Source organism: Opisthocomus hoazin, chromosome 6, assembly GCF_030867145.1.
Source record: "Opisthocomus hoazin isolate bOpiHoa1 chromosome 6, bOpiHoa1.hap1, whole genome shotgun sequence".
In the NCBI taxonomy this organism is placed as follows: Eukaryota; Metazoa; Chordata; class Aves; order Opisthocomiformes; family Opisthocomidae; genus Opisthocomus; species Opisthocomus hoazin.
Window position 1 is genome coordinate 1,250,952 of NC_134419.1, and position 15,125 is coordinate 1,266,076.

A 15,125-nucleotide genomic window follows, 5' to 3' on the forward strand; every position below is an offset into this window, starting at 1 on the left:
GATGTGATAAAAACCAGTCCTGTAACCAGATGCCAGATGGTTTTTCCACAGGATGTAGCTTCAGAACGGGAGGGAAAGGGAATAAAAACTGCCAGGAAAGTATCATTTGCTATAAATAAGCACGTTGCATGTACTTCATTCGGAAACGCTGGTCAGCCCAAGCACTGCAGGTCTTGCCAGCTCATTACCAGCCCCAAAAAGCACGGAAGGGGGTCGGGGCGGTTTGCAAGAGGAGCTGCCACGCGCAGCCCACGCTGCTCCGGTCCCACAGCAGAGACGGAGGCCGGTGCCCCGCCGCCACCCACCCGCCAGCCACCCAGCAGCGCTTGTATCTTCATTTTTAGAAGTTTTTTTTTAAATAATGGATCTACTAGAACACTTTAACATGAGTATTTACACAGATGCTCTGCCTTACTCATATTTCAACCCTTCCGTGTGCTCTGGTGGGGATCTCTTTAGGGCCAGCACACCGAGAAACCGGTCTGCACTTTATGTGCTCTCTCATCTGTGAAAACGAGGCCTTACTTAATTTCTTTCTCATTAAGCACCAGCAAGCGCTGGTTTCTCTCTGTTCTACCCAAACGAAAGTGTGCAGGCAGGAGCTCCCCGGCGGGCTTCCCTCACGGGAAGCCTGGGCAGTTCTGCCCCTGGGGTGACAGAGCCACAGCAACAGCTGGAGGGGAATACACTGCCGCGAATCAATGAGCGCGCACACGAGAGATCTCCACGCTCCCACGGCTGCCCGCGGCTGCCGGGCCCCACAACCGCTCCCGGCCCCACACCCGCCCCGTCCCCTCAGCCCCGCAGCCCGCCCATGGCGCCCGCCGCCGCCGGCTGAGCGCATTGCGCATGCGCCGCCGCACGCGGCCCTCCGGCCCGCTAGGCGGCGCGCTTCCTTCGCGCCCGCTCCCCGCGGCCGGGCTGAGGCGTCCGAGCCGCTGCCTGACCAAAACGCGGCCCGGCGGCGGCGCCGCTCGCGGCGGCAGCAGGGCGCAGGCGCAGCGGGCAGCCCGCCCGGCGCAGGGCCCCGGGCCTCTTCCGCGGCGGCGGCGCTGGGCGCACGGCTCGGCTCGGCGGGGCCCAAGATGTCGACCAAGAATTTCCGCGTGAGCGACGGGGACTGGATCTGCCCCGACAAGAAGTGAGCGCGGGCGGCGGCGCGGGACACCCCGTCCCGTCCCGGCCCGCAGGGCGGCACCGGGCCCGAGGAGCCGCGGCCGCCGGGGCTCGGCCGTCCCCCCGCCGGGCCGGGCCCGGGCGAGTTCCCCTGCGGGGAGTGGGCGCTGCTGGGCCCCGCCGTGCAGCGGGCCCGGCCCTAGAAACTTCGTGCTTTAGCGTGGAGCGCGTTCCTGTGGGAATGGGAAGGCGTCTTCCTGGAGGCCCGGTCTGGGTGCGCGGCCCAGCGCCCGGTTAACCGGCGTCTCCCTTCTCTGTCTGTTTCCATTTCCAGGTGCGGGAACGTGAACTTTGCCAGAAGAACCAGCTGTAACAGATGCGGAAGAGGTGAGTATCTTAGAGGAGATCTCTTTCTCTCCTCGCCTGTTTAAAAGACAAGAATCTTTAATCTCTTTAATTAAAGGCAAGGTGTTTGAGAACTCAGATTTTTGTTTTTCTCTTCCAGAAAAAACGACAGAAGCTAAAATGATGAAAGCTGGAGGGACTGAAATAGGGAAGACGCTTGCTGAAAAGAGCCGCGGCCTTTTCAGTGCCAACGACTGGCAGTGTAAAACGTACGCCCTTTAAACACATGCCGTGTTCTCTTCGAGGCGCGCAGCACATCTGCAGCACGATGCCGGGGTTTGTCAGGAGATGTTTAGTTGTACCAATGAGAGAAGAGTGATAACTCGCAGCTGCCCCACTAGCAGTGTTTTGCTGTGAGAACAGCATTCGTTGTTGTTCACTGGACAGCAGTTACTTAAGTAACATGACTGAAAAAAGGTTTAAAAAAGTCAAGACCGGACAGGTAAAAGTTCATGTTTTTCTTTGATAAGCCAGGACACTTCCCAGGCTCAGAAGAACCTTGTGGATGGAAGTAACATCTTCATTGCAGTGTGACATTTTGTTGTTAACTTTCACTAAATATTAACGAGTGAAGTTTAGCACATAGTTAAATTCTTAGATGTTTCTCCAAGCCATCAGCTGAGAATATGAAGGCCTGAATTAGGAAAAGACTACTTCAATAAAATGCTTTGGTTTTCGAAAGGTGCTTTCAGATTTTCTGGCGCACTTCTAGGGATTTCGGATTTTGCCAACTGAGTAAGCATTCTGACCAGTGAAACCTGGATTTTTTTGGTTCTTTTCTGTCAGACCATAGCTGTGTGAAGCCAGATGGGTTTCTGCTGTGCTGTTCGGCAGCACGAGCGCCGTGGGTCCCCGTGTCTGAGGGAATCCACCTGATGGCTCCTCTCAGGATTGTCGCGTCTTGCCCAGTTCATGGCGGCTGGGCTGTGTCTTACAGACCTCCTGCTGTCCCTAACGGCAGTGCTGCAGATAGATGCAGTATGAGTGGCCTTTCAGGGTGCTGTGAGATAGAAATGCAGTGGTGGAGGCACGTAGCGTCAGTGGGTGATGGTGACCGCTCATAAGCGTTATTCCCGTGGTGGCTTCTTCATGAATTGCCCTGACCTGTGAATGCCACCAGTGGAGAGTCATGAGGAGCAGCAACGCTCTTTGTGTGGCCTTACTTCTGGTGACTTGTCTGCCTGCCTGCCGGTTAATTTTATTTCTTTCCCATTGATTTGTTGTCTGATGTGGCCCTCGACCCACCATCCTCGTGCTGGTGAAATGCCTGTGGGCGCCTGCTCTTCTCTGCGTCTTGGTGCCTGCTGGCCTTGGGGTAGTGGTGTTGTACTGGTGACCGCAGCTCACTGCGAAGACTGGGCAAATATATTTTCGTGCTTTGTCTTTTTTTAAGTGACATCTCCACACTTAAGCGTTTTGATTTGAAAATTTCTTATTTTTGTTTTGTTCTTTTTGCCTCTGAAGATGTGGTAACGTGAACTGGGCCAGAAGATCGGAGTGCAACATGTGTAATACCCCAAAGTACGCGAAATTGGAGGAAAGGACAGGTAAGATGTATATGGTTTTAAAATAAACTACTGTAAGAAAACTGATTTCTATAAATTGCAATCTAATCTAATTAAAGGGATAGTAATTTAATTGAAGGGATTGTTTTCACAGCAGAACTAGCAAAGCTGAATGATCTTCCATATGTAAATAGATATTACTTTAGTAGTGTGTAAAGTATGTGATAGTTTCATCTGCAAAGTCAATGAATATTCAGCTTAAACTGCCTCTGTATGTGGTTTTGATATGAAGATATTTGGAAGGAGTAATGCAATGTTTTATTAAACTCCAGAAGATCGAGCGTATCCGTAGTGCCAACCTACAGAGGGCTCAGCAGTCACAAGAGCAGTGTGTGAAGGCTGAATCGATTAGACCGTTATCTCTTGATGAGGTTTGGGGTTTGGTCACGCTGTGAGGCAGTTGAAGTTCCTCCTGCATTAACGATGAACCCAGTGGTAACCAGAACAGAGGATGTCCTCGCAGTGCGGTTGTAACTGTGATGCTGTTACCACTGCAGGTGGGATCAGGCAGAGAATTTAATGCATGGAGCGTAACACTGATGCCTGTAAAAAAAGAAGCGTGCAGAAGAGCACAGCGTTTATTATTCAAAAGGAAAAAGAGTGTTTTTAATAGTATTATTTAATATGACAAGATTATTAAAGAATAATATTTACTTGTATTTCTTGTTTATAATTAAATAATTTTAGTATTTATTTATTTTTAAGTTCTGGTGTCCCTCAGAGGAAATTTACAATCTGTCCTGGTTTCAGCTGGGATGGAGTTAATTTCCTTCCCAGTAGCTGCTTTGTTTTGGATTTAGTACCAGAAGAATGTTGGTAACACTGATGTTTTTAGGTGTTGCTACGAAATGAGGGACTTTTTCCAGTTTCTCGTGTTCAGCTAGCGGCGGGTGTGCGGGAGCTGGGAGGGAGCGCAGCCAGGCAGCTAGCCCAAGCTGGCCGATGGAAATATTCCATACCGTGGATGTCATGCACAGTTTGTGAAGGGGCGTTGGCCGGGGGGCAGGAGTATCCTCTTTTTTCTGGGAGTTTGGTCTTTTTTGGGAGTTCTGTGAAATCCACGAGTTCTGTGTTGTGCAGTCGCTGCTCTGACACTGGCTGCAAATCGGTCATCAGGCGGTCAGAAAAAAGTTGTATTGTCTATAGCTTGTTTTGCATTATTGTTGTTATTATCATCATCATCATTATTAATACTGTTTCCTTTGTTGCCTGATTAAACGGTCTTTATCTCAGCCCCTGAGTTTCCCCTTTTGTCCATTCTCCTCCCTGTCCCACTGTGGGGAAGGGAAGGGGTGGGCGAGCGGCTGTCTGCTCCTAGTTGCCAGCTGCCGGGCAGAGTCTTGTGGAGGACACCTAGCACGTTGCGCACGCTGGCAGTAAATTACAGAGTTAGCTGAAATTAAAATGAGCTGTTTAAGTTTTCCACTGACATGATAAAAAGGAATAGAAAGATTCTTAAGGGAAATCTCGGCAGTTGTACAGTTTTGTGCAGCTGCGGGATGCCTTTATTCCTGTTGCTCCCTGAGGATATCTGTACAGCTTTATGTCTCAGAATAATTGCAGTATGGGAGCAGAGACTGGCATGCCCAGAAAACACCGAGGAGGTTTCTTGGTCTTCGAGGACAGTAGCCTTTGGTCTCGCCCCTCGGAGATAGTCTTGTGTTTATCCACACCAAAGCAACTGTCCGGCACTGCAGCCCGGCCAGAGCTCTTCTGGGAAGCTGGGTGTCTGCTGGGCTATAATCCTGATTTATTTATTATTTTTATTTATTTGTCTGTCTGTCTTTTAAACACTGTTGCTTCCTTGTTGTTTATGTGTCTTAATCCAGTTTGTCAATTAGGTTTCTCAGGAACTATGAACGTGTGCGGGAACAACTCGTGTTCCCCTTGAGATCATACTACGTTCTTACGGTGTTTATTTATAAATCTACTGACGGCTTCCAGAACCTCTGTGAAAGTTTAGAATAAACTTTGTGCTTAATGTAGCTGAGTTTTGTGCAGCTCAAGAGATGTCTTGTTTTACCACTTTTTAAAGGATACGGAGGAGGATTTAATGAACGAGAGAACGTGGAATATATAGAACGCGAAGAATCAGACGGGGAGTACGATGAGGTACGGTGAGGTGCATGTGTTCCTCTGGAGAGACACGTCGTTGTGTGATTCGCATTTCGGAGACGTACATGTGCGTTTGGTTTCCTGACGGGGAGAAGCGCTAATCAGAAATACACTGTGATGCGTCTCTGTCAAGTGCTCAAGTGTAAAAGTTCTGAACTGAACGTGGATGCATCTGTTTGGCTTTTTGGGGTGTAAAAACTAAGAATGAGTTCAAATCAAGCTGGTATAAGCTGAGTTTGTTAAACTTCTTAAGGAGCTGGCTTCAGGGTCATGCATGTTGTTTTCAGCCAGATGTTCAACATTGTTTTATAAAGATATCCCATAGACACAGATACAAAATACAGTGGTGTTAAATTCAGATTTCCACTAATCTTGCCTGTGGGTACTAATTGTATCTAAGACAAGCATCTCTTTGGAAAGTTTCTTGTTGCTAATTGATGTTTCCTGATACTTGCCTTTCCCTTTGAGCAGTATCTTATTTGAAGTTCATGTATACTTATTTTCTCATAGAAGTTGTATCAAACAATACAGTTGGAAATTACTTTTGATTAAATCCTGTTCTAATGCAATAAAAATTCTTAGTTTGGACGCAAAAAGAAAAAGTACAGAGGGAAGCCGGTTGGTCCTGCGTCTATCCTGAAGGAAGTAGAAGATAAGGAATCTGAAGGGGAAGATGAGGAGGATGAGGATGAAGATCTCTCCAAATATAAATTGGATGAGGTAGCATGTTTTGCTTTGGTTTTTTCCTAGCGACTGTTTTTTAATCATTACTGTAGTGCTGTTTAGTAGAGGTAGGTAGGGTTTGGTCTGGATTTTAGCTGCCTTTAGAGCAACGTAGAGGGGTAGCTGTCAGAATAATGGTGCCTACGGTTTCTGTAAAGTATGTGTGTGGGCTCTGTTTTGTTCTAAATGCCTGTATTCAAAGATGTTTGGTTTTTTTTTTTAAACTAGAAATTTGTAAGCTTATCTGAGATCAGAATCAAAAAATCTGATGTCTTTATTTGGAACATTTATCTATGGTCACCATGTAAAGGGAGTGTTCTTGAGTTTTATTCTTAGCTTTAAAACCACGTCAGATTTATTTTTTATAAAATGGAGTAAAATATTCATATTTTTTCGGCCTTCCTGAAATACATGGGTTGTCCACATCTTGGGACAGCAGTCCTGCAGAGACGTGCGCGTATGCTGATTTTTCACACAGCAGTCACCAAATTCTGCCTATGAAACGTGTCTCTACAGAATTACATTATGGTTATAGCTTTTGAGGCTGAAAATTCTTCAAGGCACTTGTTTAAAGTAACTGTTAAAAATGAATGCCTGTGTTTTTATTAACTTTGTTACATAACAGAAGATGGGACTTCAGGTGGATTTTTGCAGGCTTTTTTTAGTTTGCTTTGAAACACAAATGCTCACTCACCCTTTACTCTTAAAATTTTTGGATCCCATTAAATGCATTAACAGCAGCGTTTTCAAAGGCTGAAAAAAGTGCAAAACAAATCATAGAATAAGTAAAAAAAACACTAGTTGAAGAAAACAATCAAAATATTTAAGTATTTTTTCATAATCTACATTTTTCCAGGATGAGGATGAAGATGATGCTGACCTTTCAAAATATAATCTTGATGCCAGTGAAGAAGAGGACACTAATAAGAAAAAGAAATCCAATAGGCGCAGTCGTTCTAAGTCTCGATCTTCCCACTCGCGATCTTCATCGCGCTCATCCTCTCATTCAAGCTCAAGGTCTAGGTCCAGGTAAACGGGTACAGGTCAAGGGTAACGCCAGGCAAAATGTCAGTATCTAACTTCTTTATTTACTTTTTTTTCTTGACTGCCTTACAGTTGTAGTTAAATAATGTTAACAATTTTATGTACAGAATTTACATAGATCGGTAATGTTCTGTTCTGACCTTCTGCGGATCCTCAGCAGGGAGCCTTCATATGTCTTGTTGCTTGTTTTAGTAAATTTAAGTTGATCTTTCAATCGAGTCCTTCAATGAAAATTTAAAATGCAACTTATTTTCAATGTTACTTTTAGGCTCATTGTCCCTATGTGATTCAGTGGGTGAACTTCTTCTAGCAGTGTTGAGTTGTTGAAGAGAGAAGCAGAAGGGTGGTATTGTGGAAGTGGGAGGAGGTGGCAGAAGAGGGCAGTGATGATGCAGTCCAGACAGAGTCAGTGAAAGGACAGAGTGGAAAATAGCCTGGAGATAAAGACAAGAAACTTGAACTTAGTTTGGTGGCAAGTGGCAAAGCTTTAACTACGGTGGCAGTGTTGTCAGAATAACACTAAAGGTACGGGGCCACAAAAAAAGTCTCCTGGGGAGATTTAAGATCTCACGTTATTATTTAGATTGGGTAATATGTGAACAATTCAATAAACGTGATATAAATTGTGTTGCAGCTTTTTAGCTGACTTACAACTGATACAAGGATGGTACTGATGGGTTTAAGACCTCAAATTGGTACTAGCTCATACGGTTACGGATGAAGCTCATCTACGTAAAGTTCAAGTTTCTTCTAGTCTTCCTCGCTGCGTAACTGCACCTCTCTGCTCTCACCACTGTGATCACTGCCCAGATTCTTCAGACCCTCGCACTAACCACATGCCAGCCACTGTCTCCGTTTTGTCTTTCTCCCCATTGCTGTCATGCTTTTTCTTCATGCTGCCTCTTCTATGAAAAATTACGTTCTTCGCCATGCCTACTCTCAGCCTCCCTGCTCCTCCAGATCACAGAATCACAGAATAGTAGGGGCTGGAAGGGACCTCTGTGGGTCACCTAGTCCAACCCCCCTGCCGAAGCAGGGTCACCTACAGCAGGCTGCACAGGATCTTGTCCAGGCGGGGCTGGAATATCTCCAGAGAAGGAGACTCCACAGCCTCCCTGGGCAGCCTGGGCCAGGGCTCCGTCACCCTCAGAGGGAAGAAGTTCTTCCTCATGTTCAGACAGAACTTCCTGTGCCTCAGTTTGTGCCCATTGCCCCTTGTCTTGCCGTCTAGAGACGTGTATTTGCCACGTGGCTCCAAGGAGGAGCACTTAGTGGGTAATAGTGACTAAGCTGACCGGCCGTCAGCGGTTTTTGTAAACGAAGCGAGGTGTGGAGCAAGGTCTTTGAGGGAGTGGCTGTATTGTCCTGCGTGAGGGTGGTGTGCGGCCAGCGTGGCCTGCAGCGGAGTGCAGTTCTTAGGTGTAGGGGTGGGAAGGTCAGAGTAAACACAACTCCTTCATCTGGCCATAACTTTGTTCGTTAATTCACAAACGTTAACAGTGAAGTAAAAAGTAGGGTGTCATAACTGAAATTCGTTAGGGATCTTTCAACTTTGTGGTGCTCCTTTTGCTTCTAGCTACAGATAATTAATTGGAAATACCAGTTGCCATTTGTGGATACTTCTTTGTGTTTTTTAAAAAGGTTTAAATGTATTTTCTAGTTAGCGTGTGTTCATACTGCCTTTGATTTTGCACAGTAAAATGAGACAGACATGGTAACAATATAAACTGGGAGACTGATAGCGTGTATAATGTATTTTTCCTGAAAAGTTTATTAGAATTTGATTGCAATGCCTTCTTCTTACAGTGGTTACTGCAAGTCCGCTACCATTTTTACGTATCTCTTGTGGTTTGTGCTTTAAAGAAAATCCATCAACGTGAAACAATTGAAAATTAATTTTGAAAATAATTTTGTCTAGTTACACGTAGTGTTAGATATGTCCGTATTTTAGCCAAGAATTAACTACTTAATTTTTAATACAGGGGAAAATCTTTATGAAAACTTGAAACTGCTTACAGAATGCTTGTGAGAACTGACTTGGGGAAAGTTTGAGCTACCTAGTCCTCATACTCTTACCTGCTCTGCTTCCCAGAGAAACTGATGGCTTTCCAGTTAAGGCATTGATTTTGTGAAATAGTTAATAGATATGCAGTTGTTTCACTTTGCCAGATAACTGCAATCATGTTTAATTTTTGTGCTTTGTTTTAGGAAACTTCATAAAAAGCTGACTTTATAAGTTTTTTAATGCACCATCTTACTGTGTTAAAGTTTCTGTCTTAAAATGCTCTGTGGTGATACTGCGGGAGTAGGAGGAAATTGTCGCTTTGTTAGTGACTCTAGGCCAAATTGTGTTGCTGCATCGTTGTCTCTGCTGCTAAGAGTAGCAGTTATTCTGCTAAACACAAGTCAGACGCTGGAAAAAAAATCTTCCATGTTGTTTCAGGTCCCATTCAAGAAGTTCTTCCAGTTCCAGATCAAGATCTCGTTCCAGTTCCAGAGAACACTCTAGATCTCGTGGGTCGAAATCAAGGTGAATGAGGTAGCACTCTCTCCTTGCAGAGAGAGAAAGGGCAGAAGAACCAACCGCTTGTTGTTCTCATCATTTAAATTGTGCCGGTCAAAAAACATTAACTCGTTGTTATCTTGGAAGTCAGAATGCCTGGGGTCGCTGCACGAGGTTATTGCCACTACAGATGTGTTTCTTGAGAATGCGAGGTTGTGGTTGAAGAGTGTAAGTCTGATCTAAGCTAGAGGAGTGGACGCCACAGATCTTCACTCTGAAGGAAGAAGAATTTGAATGCATGTTTACTTGCTTCAGTAATTTTTGCTGGTTTTACTGTTTCTACTTTGGCTACTTGATGTGGAAGAACATTAGGAAATACGCTATGCTCCTGGTTTTGTGTCTAGCGATAAAGTATCTGACTTCCACTAGATAGTGCTGCCATGATCTTTAAAAATGTGGGGGGAATGTATAAAAATGTTGATAGTAAGTTATGCGAGAAGCTGACAGGAGTTTGAGCTAGCTGACGTTTTCTGCGTAACAGTTACTGAACTGTGCAGGGGAGAGTAACAAAAGTGTTAAAAAAGGTTTCTTGAGGGATCCCTGCGCAGGCATCCCGTTGGCAGGACTTTCCTTTTGCGATGGACTGAAGAATTGCCCCATCTCCATGCACGCAGAGCATCTTAAAACTGTAAATGAGGAAGTGTGAGTTGGGAAGACCGATCACAAGTGGTGCCACCGCCCTTTGGTGGCAGAAACGTGCTGTGGAGTATCACATGAGGGCCAGCGCGAGATGGAATCCATGCTTGTAGGAGGAGAAAAAGGGTGCCTGTGCCCCCCTAGAAGCTGAAGATGCTCGTCAGCTGAGCTGGGTTACTCGCTTGGGCCGCACGGCATCCACCGAGCGTCCTCGGTGCGTTAGCTTGTCTGAAACAGGACTGCTTGATTATTTGCAGTGAGAACGTCCGTGATTCTGTGAACCCTGCAAACACTTTGCCAGCAACATACACTGTGGTGGTGGGGTTTTTTAAATATCCGGCTCACTGAAAAAAAAATCCTGTTAGGTGTTTTTAAATAACTTTGGAACTACAGTTTAGGACTTCCTAGCTCTCTTACTTTTTCCACAAGTGTGTTTTTTCTTGTTTTTTTTAGATAACTAAAGTGATTTTTGAGTGATTGTAAGTGAAGATCGTTAATTTTTTATTTTTAAATGCCAAAATGACTGTGTTTTAAAATGAGTCTTTTTAATTATTTTGGTTGTGGAAGGTGTTACTCAACTAAAATTTATTTTGATATGTGTAAATGTACCTTCGGAGAGTTTTTACTGTTCTAGTAAGACGAATGCTACTTTACAAATTTCCAGTGTGAAATACCCATTCCTATGAAGTGAAACGTTGTTAAATCAGCATTCCATCTGCAGTTTTCAAGCCATGTGGTTTCGTGAGTTGTAATTACTGAGGAAGGTCCTTACATAGGCTACTTCCTGGCCCAGTCTCCCATCGCTGCTTTGTCAGAATGCGCCATTCTGGTGAATGCTGGAAAGAGGTTTCCAAACCGTTGGTGGTCTGTGTGTCAAGAAACACTATTTAGCAGAATTTATTAAGAGAACTGCCGCAGCAGTAGAAGTCTTTTGGCAGATAACTAAGGAGTAAGTATGGAAGCACCCACAAATTTATTTGACAAAAGCCTGACGTAACTAGAGTAGTGAGTGTTTGTGAAAACTGTCTCTTTTTGTTCTTTGTATGTTATACCAGAATTAAATCTGATTTATTTCTTAATCAATAAAGATCCAGCTCCAGGTCCTACAGGGGGTCTTCCACCCCAAGAAAAAGATCTTACTCAAGCTCTCGTTCATCATCTTCCCCCGAGAGAAGCAAGAAGCGAAGTCGTTCTAGATCTTCTTCATCTGGTGATCGCAAAAAAAGACGATCGAGATCACGGTCACCCGAAAGGTTTGGGTTTATGTAGAATAAGAATGGGTGTATTTAAATGTGTGATTTTTTTTTTATTTTTTTTTTATGAAGGATTGAGAATTCACTGGGAAAGAATTGAATATGATCAGTTACTCTGAGATTAAAAGTAGTTTTCTCGCTTCCCCTACTCTTACATCCTCTTAAATCCTCTGTAATTGCGCTCCCCCCCAGTGAAACTTCCTCCTGCTAGAAGTATGTTCCATAGAAAGACCCGGGTCACCATTCTTGTGGTGTCTGAAAGTGTTAACCTGTACATTATTGGTTTATTTTCATAAGTAAATATTGCATTTAGAAATTGTATTCTGCTTTCAGTATTAAACTTAGATTTTTAGTATTAAATTCACATTCACGAGCTTAAAGTGGTTTAAAGTTATTTCTATATTCTATATGAGGCCCCTATCAGATATACTTGGCTTCCAGCTATTATAGAATACAGACTACTCAAAGTGGATGCTAAAATCAGTTTCAGCTTATTTCTTTGCATGTTTTCTCCATTTATGTCTTGCAGACGCCGCAGATCATCATCTGGATCTTCCCATTCTGGTTCCCGTACAAGTTCTAAAAAGAAATAATGAATTAGAGCTCACATTTAAAAAAAAAAAAAAAATTCCAGTCAGTGCATGAGACATTTTTAAGAAGTTGGTGTCTTACTTGGTCAGAAGTGCTAAATCTGCTAGTAGAGGTGCATGTCTGTCCTTGCTTTCTGGAAAACTGCAGCTTTGTTCATTCATGAAACAAAAAGTGAGGTAGCATTTTAAGCCATAAACTCCCCAGAGGAGGTGTGAAGTTTTAGTGTTTGAGTACGGGGTTTTTTTATTATTTTTAAAGACTCAGTTACTCGATTCCTGGCTCTCTCACATGTATGAGCAGGCAGAGGTTGGCTGCGTTCTAACGCAACGCTGCTCTTCGTGTGACAATTGCAAACAAGTATCTGAGGACTGTAGGAAGAACCCATGAGCTTTCTGCATCCAACTCCCGAGCTCGTTTGCTGCAGCTCGTATGGGACCATGAAAGATTAGCGTGGCTGTAGGGCCGGTGTTACCCATTGGATGACAGTAGTGAGTGCTTAGGTCTAATTATTTTTTATTTTTATTATTCAAATAAAAGTGTAGGTGGATGCCCCTCTTTAGCTATGCTCAGTGCAAAACAGCTGGTAAATACCCAGCCCATCATACGATTCTGTCGCGAGTGAATTAGGCTTCGTTCCTTCGAAGCGGGGATGTTTGAGGTGCTGGGCACTGCCCTCTCCGTTGCTCCAGTCTCAAAGCTGCCGGTGCCCGTCACTGCCGAAACCGTTTGCTGCAGTCGGCAAAGTGCCCTTTCTGCAGCGGGCACTGGCCGTGGGATTTTCACATGCACGGACCCTGGACTCTGCCACCCTTCCTTGTGAAAGGATCATTTAGGAGCTGCTCTTGAGATGGAGGAATATGGAAGAAGCTTCCTGGAATCAAGTGAAGCTTCTGCAGGCCGTCACTAAATTCATTTTAGGGTGACTCAAATTTCCAAGGTATCTGAATTTTATTTATATTTAAAAATGAAAATTAATAAACTGTGTAGAAAGTTCTGACATTTAAATGTGTTCTTCATCAATCATTCTTTTTCCCTTAAACATAATTTATGGCTTAAAATGCTTTATAGAATCTATTTCACTAGCAATATCACATTAAAACTTGGTCTCTCTTGAGCTCCGTTTGGTTAAGAAAGGTTTAAGCATCTTCAGTGCCATCACAAGGTAAGTATGTTAAGGAAAATTCTTCTTCCTAAGCAAGCAAAGAGCAATATATCTGTATTGATTTCAGTAGTAAAAGTTCCAAACCTGTATTTGACCACTGCTTTTTTTAAATGAACTGAACAAAAAGAAACGGAGCAAAATTTAAAAACTACGTTCTGCTTTCTTTTTTTTTCTTTTCTTTTGACACTTCATTTGGACTGGTATATAAGCAGAATTGTTTTGGTGCAGAAATATTTTGATAATCTTTTTGCAGAAAAAAATGCTCTGCAGTTTCTTTAACGCTTTCTTTTCTATCTGATTTCAATGCTAAATGTGTGTAGATTGCACAAGAGCAGGTTAGTCTTGTAACTGTGCCTCTGACGACTTCAAAGTCCAACTACTAAATTGTAAAAATCGGATCTGATAGATGCTATGTTGTTAGCCTTTGGGTTTTTTCCTGTGCTTTGTATTAAAATTGTTGCAGTACTTAACAGGTTAAAGTTTTTAAATTTAGCAAACGATAGGCTACAGAAAAAGAAAAATTATGGTTTCATTTGGCTTAGATAAAATGTAAGGCAAAGTGATTCTGTAGACAAGTGTAAATAAAGCCTGTGAGTCCACTGTGCAGTGAGTGCTTTCTCTTGGAAACAGCAGCGGGTCTGTCCTCGGCACCCACACCAGCAGCTCCTGGTGTTCTCTGTTGCTGCAGTGCCAGGAGGGCAGTGCGTGCACTTGCCTGGCCATACGTATCATAAATTTTCAGGTTGTTTCCCTTCTTTATGTACTGAAAACTTTATTTTTATTTATTCAAATGGCAGCATGTTTAAAATGAGCTTTTGAGCTTCGATGTATTTTCTTCTGTATACATTCCATATCTTTTAGAGGCAGCAGCGTGTTTAAATTCTTTTGATTCCTACATTTTAAAATACGGAAGCACAGCGCCTGCAGTAGTCTCTGCATGCCTGTTACAAATGACACACAAAATAGCTCTTTAGTTACCGGATCAGCAAATAAATCGGAGCCAAGCTCTTGGAACCAAACGCGGCCTGTCTGTGATAAGACACAGAGCTGGCTTCGGCTCGGGCAGTGCGAGGGTGTGGGTTTACTGTCGCAGGGTGTTTGTGGAGGGGCGGGGGGCGAGGGGGCTGTATCTCCAGGAGCACAGCAGTAAATTTTTCTGTTTCATTAGAAAATATTTCCCTTGCCCTCAGTTTAGCCACTGGGGTCAGATAAATCGCTGACTATAGAACTAAATGGCTGTTTCTGTGCAGCTTTATCTAAGATCAGCGAAATTTGTCATGGCAGAGGAGGAAGTGTTGATTAGATTAAGTTTAGGGCTAATGTGCTTTTCTAAGAAAAATGAAACACATTGGTGAATAGTAATGGTGGTTTTGTGTGAGCGTTCTGCTGTAGTGACTGACAGCTAGGAAGCGATCTAAATAAAAGCAGACTAGACTTTCCTTTTGTACAAATTTGGCAACAGGGTAAAATCCACTGCTGAAAGAAGTTTCTTTTTTTCTTCAGCTAGACAGTCAGCTGGCAGTGAAAGACATTAAAATGTGCATGGTGGTACATCTGAGGACGGGATTGCTCTGCTTCCACGGCGGCTCACCCGTTCCTCTACACTCTTGTCTGGGGCGAGTGGCTGCGACGGACCGCGGGAGGGTAAATCCTCGCTGTGTTGGGTCTTGCTTCTCGCTGACCCCCCAAGCTTAAAAATCACAGAATCACAGAATAGTAGGGGTTTGAAGGGACCTCTGTGGGTCATCTAGTCCAACCCCCCTGCCGAAGCAGGGTCACCCAGAGCAGGGGCCACAGGACCTTGTCCAGGCGGGGCTGGAATATCTCCAGAGAAGGAGACTCCACAGCCTCCCTGGGCAGCCTGGGCCAGGGCTCCGTCACCCTCAGAGGGAAGAAGTTCTTCCTCATGTTCAGCTGGAACTTCCCATGCTCCAGTTTGTGCCCGTTGCCCC

General features: G+C 44.2%; 1 protein-coding gene across 2 annotated transcripts; it reads left to right on the forward strand.

The window, feature by feature from the left end:
- Positions 1-1,008: 1,008 nt before the first annotated feature.
- ZRANB2 (zinc finger RANBP2-type containing 2) lies at positions 1,009-13,773 on the forward strand. 2 transcript variants are annotated; one of them, XM_075424227.1, is made up of 10 exons: positions 1,009-1,141; positions 1,451-1,503; positions 1,622-1,730; positions 2,986-3,068; positions 5,122-5,198; positions 5,784-5,921; positions 6,781-6,953; positions 9,412-9,498; positions 11,256-11,420; positions 11,950-13,773. In XM_075424227.1, exons 1-10 carry the CDS (start codon positions 1,086-1,088, stop codon positions 12,011-12,013), a joined length of 1,005 nt encoding a protein of 334 aa, XP_075280342.1. In that variant the 5' UTR covers positions 1,009-1,085; the 3' UTR covers positions 12,014-13,773. The 2 variants fall into 2 exon arrangements, with proteins under 2 accessions (XP_075280342.1, XP_075280343.1); XM_075424228.1 differs by having other exon boundaries at positions 1,041-1,106.
- The last annotated feature ends 1,352 nt before the right edge of the window (positions 13,774-15,125 follow it).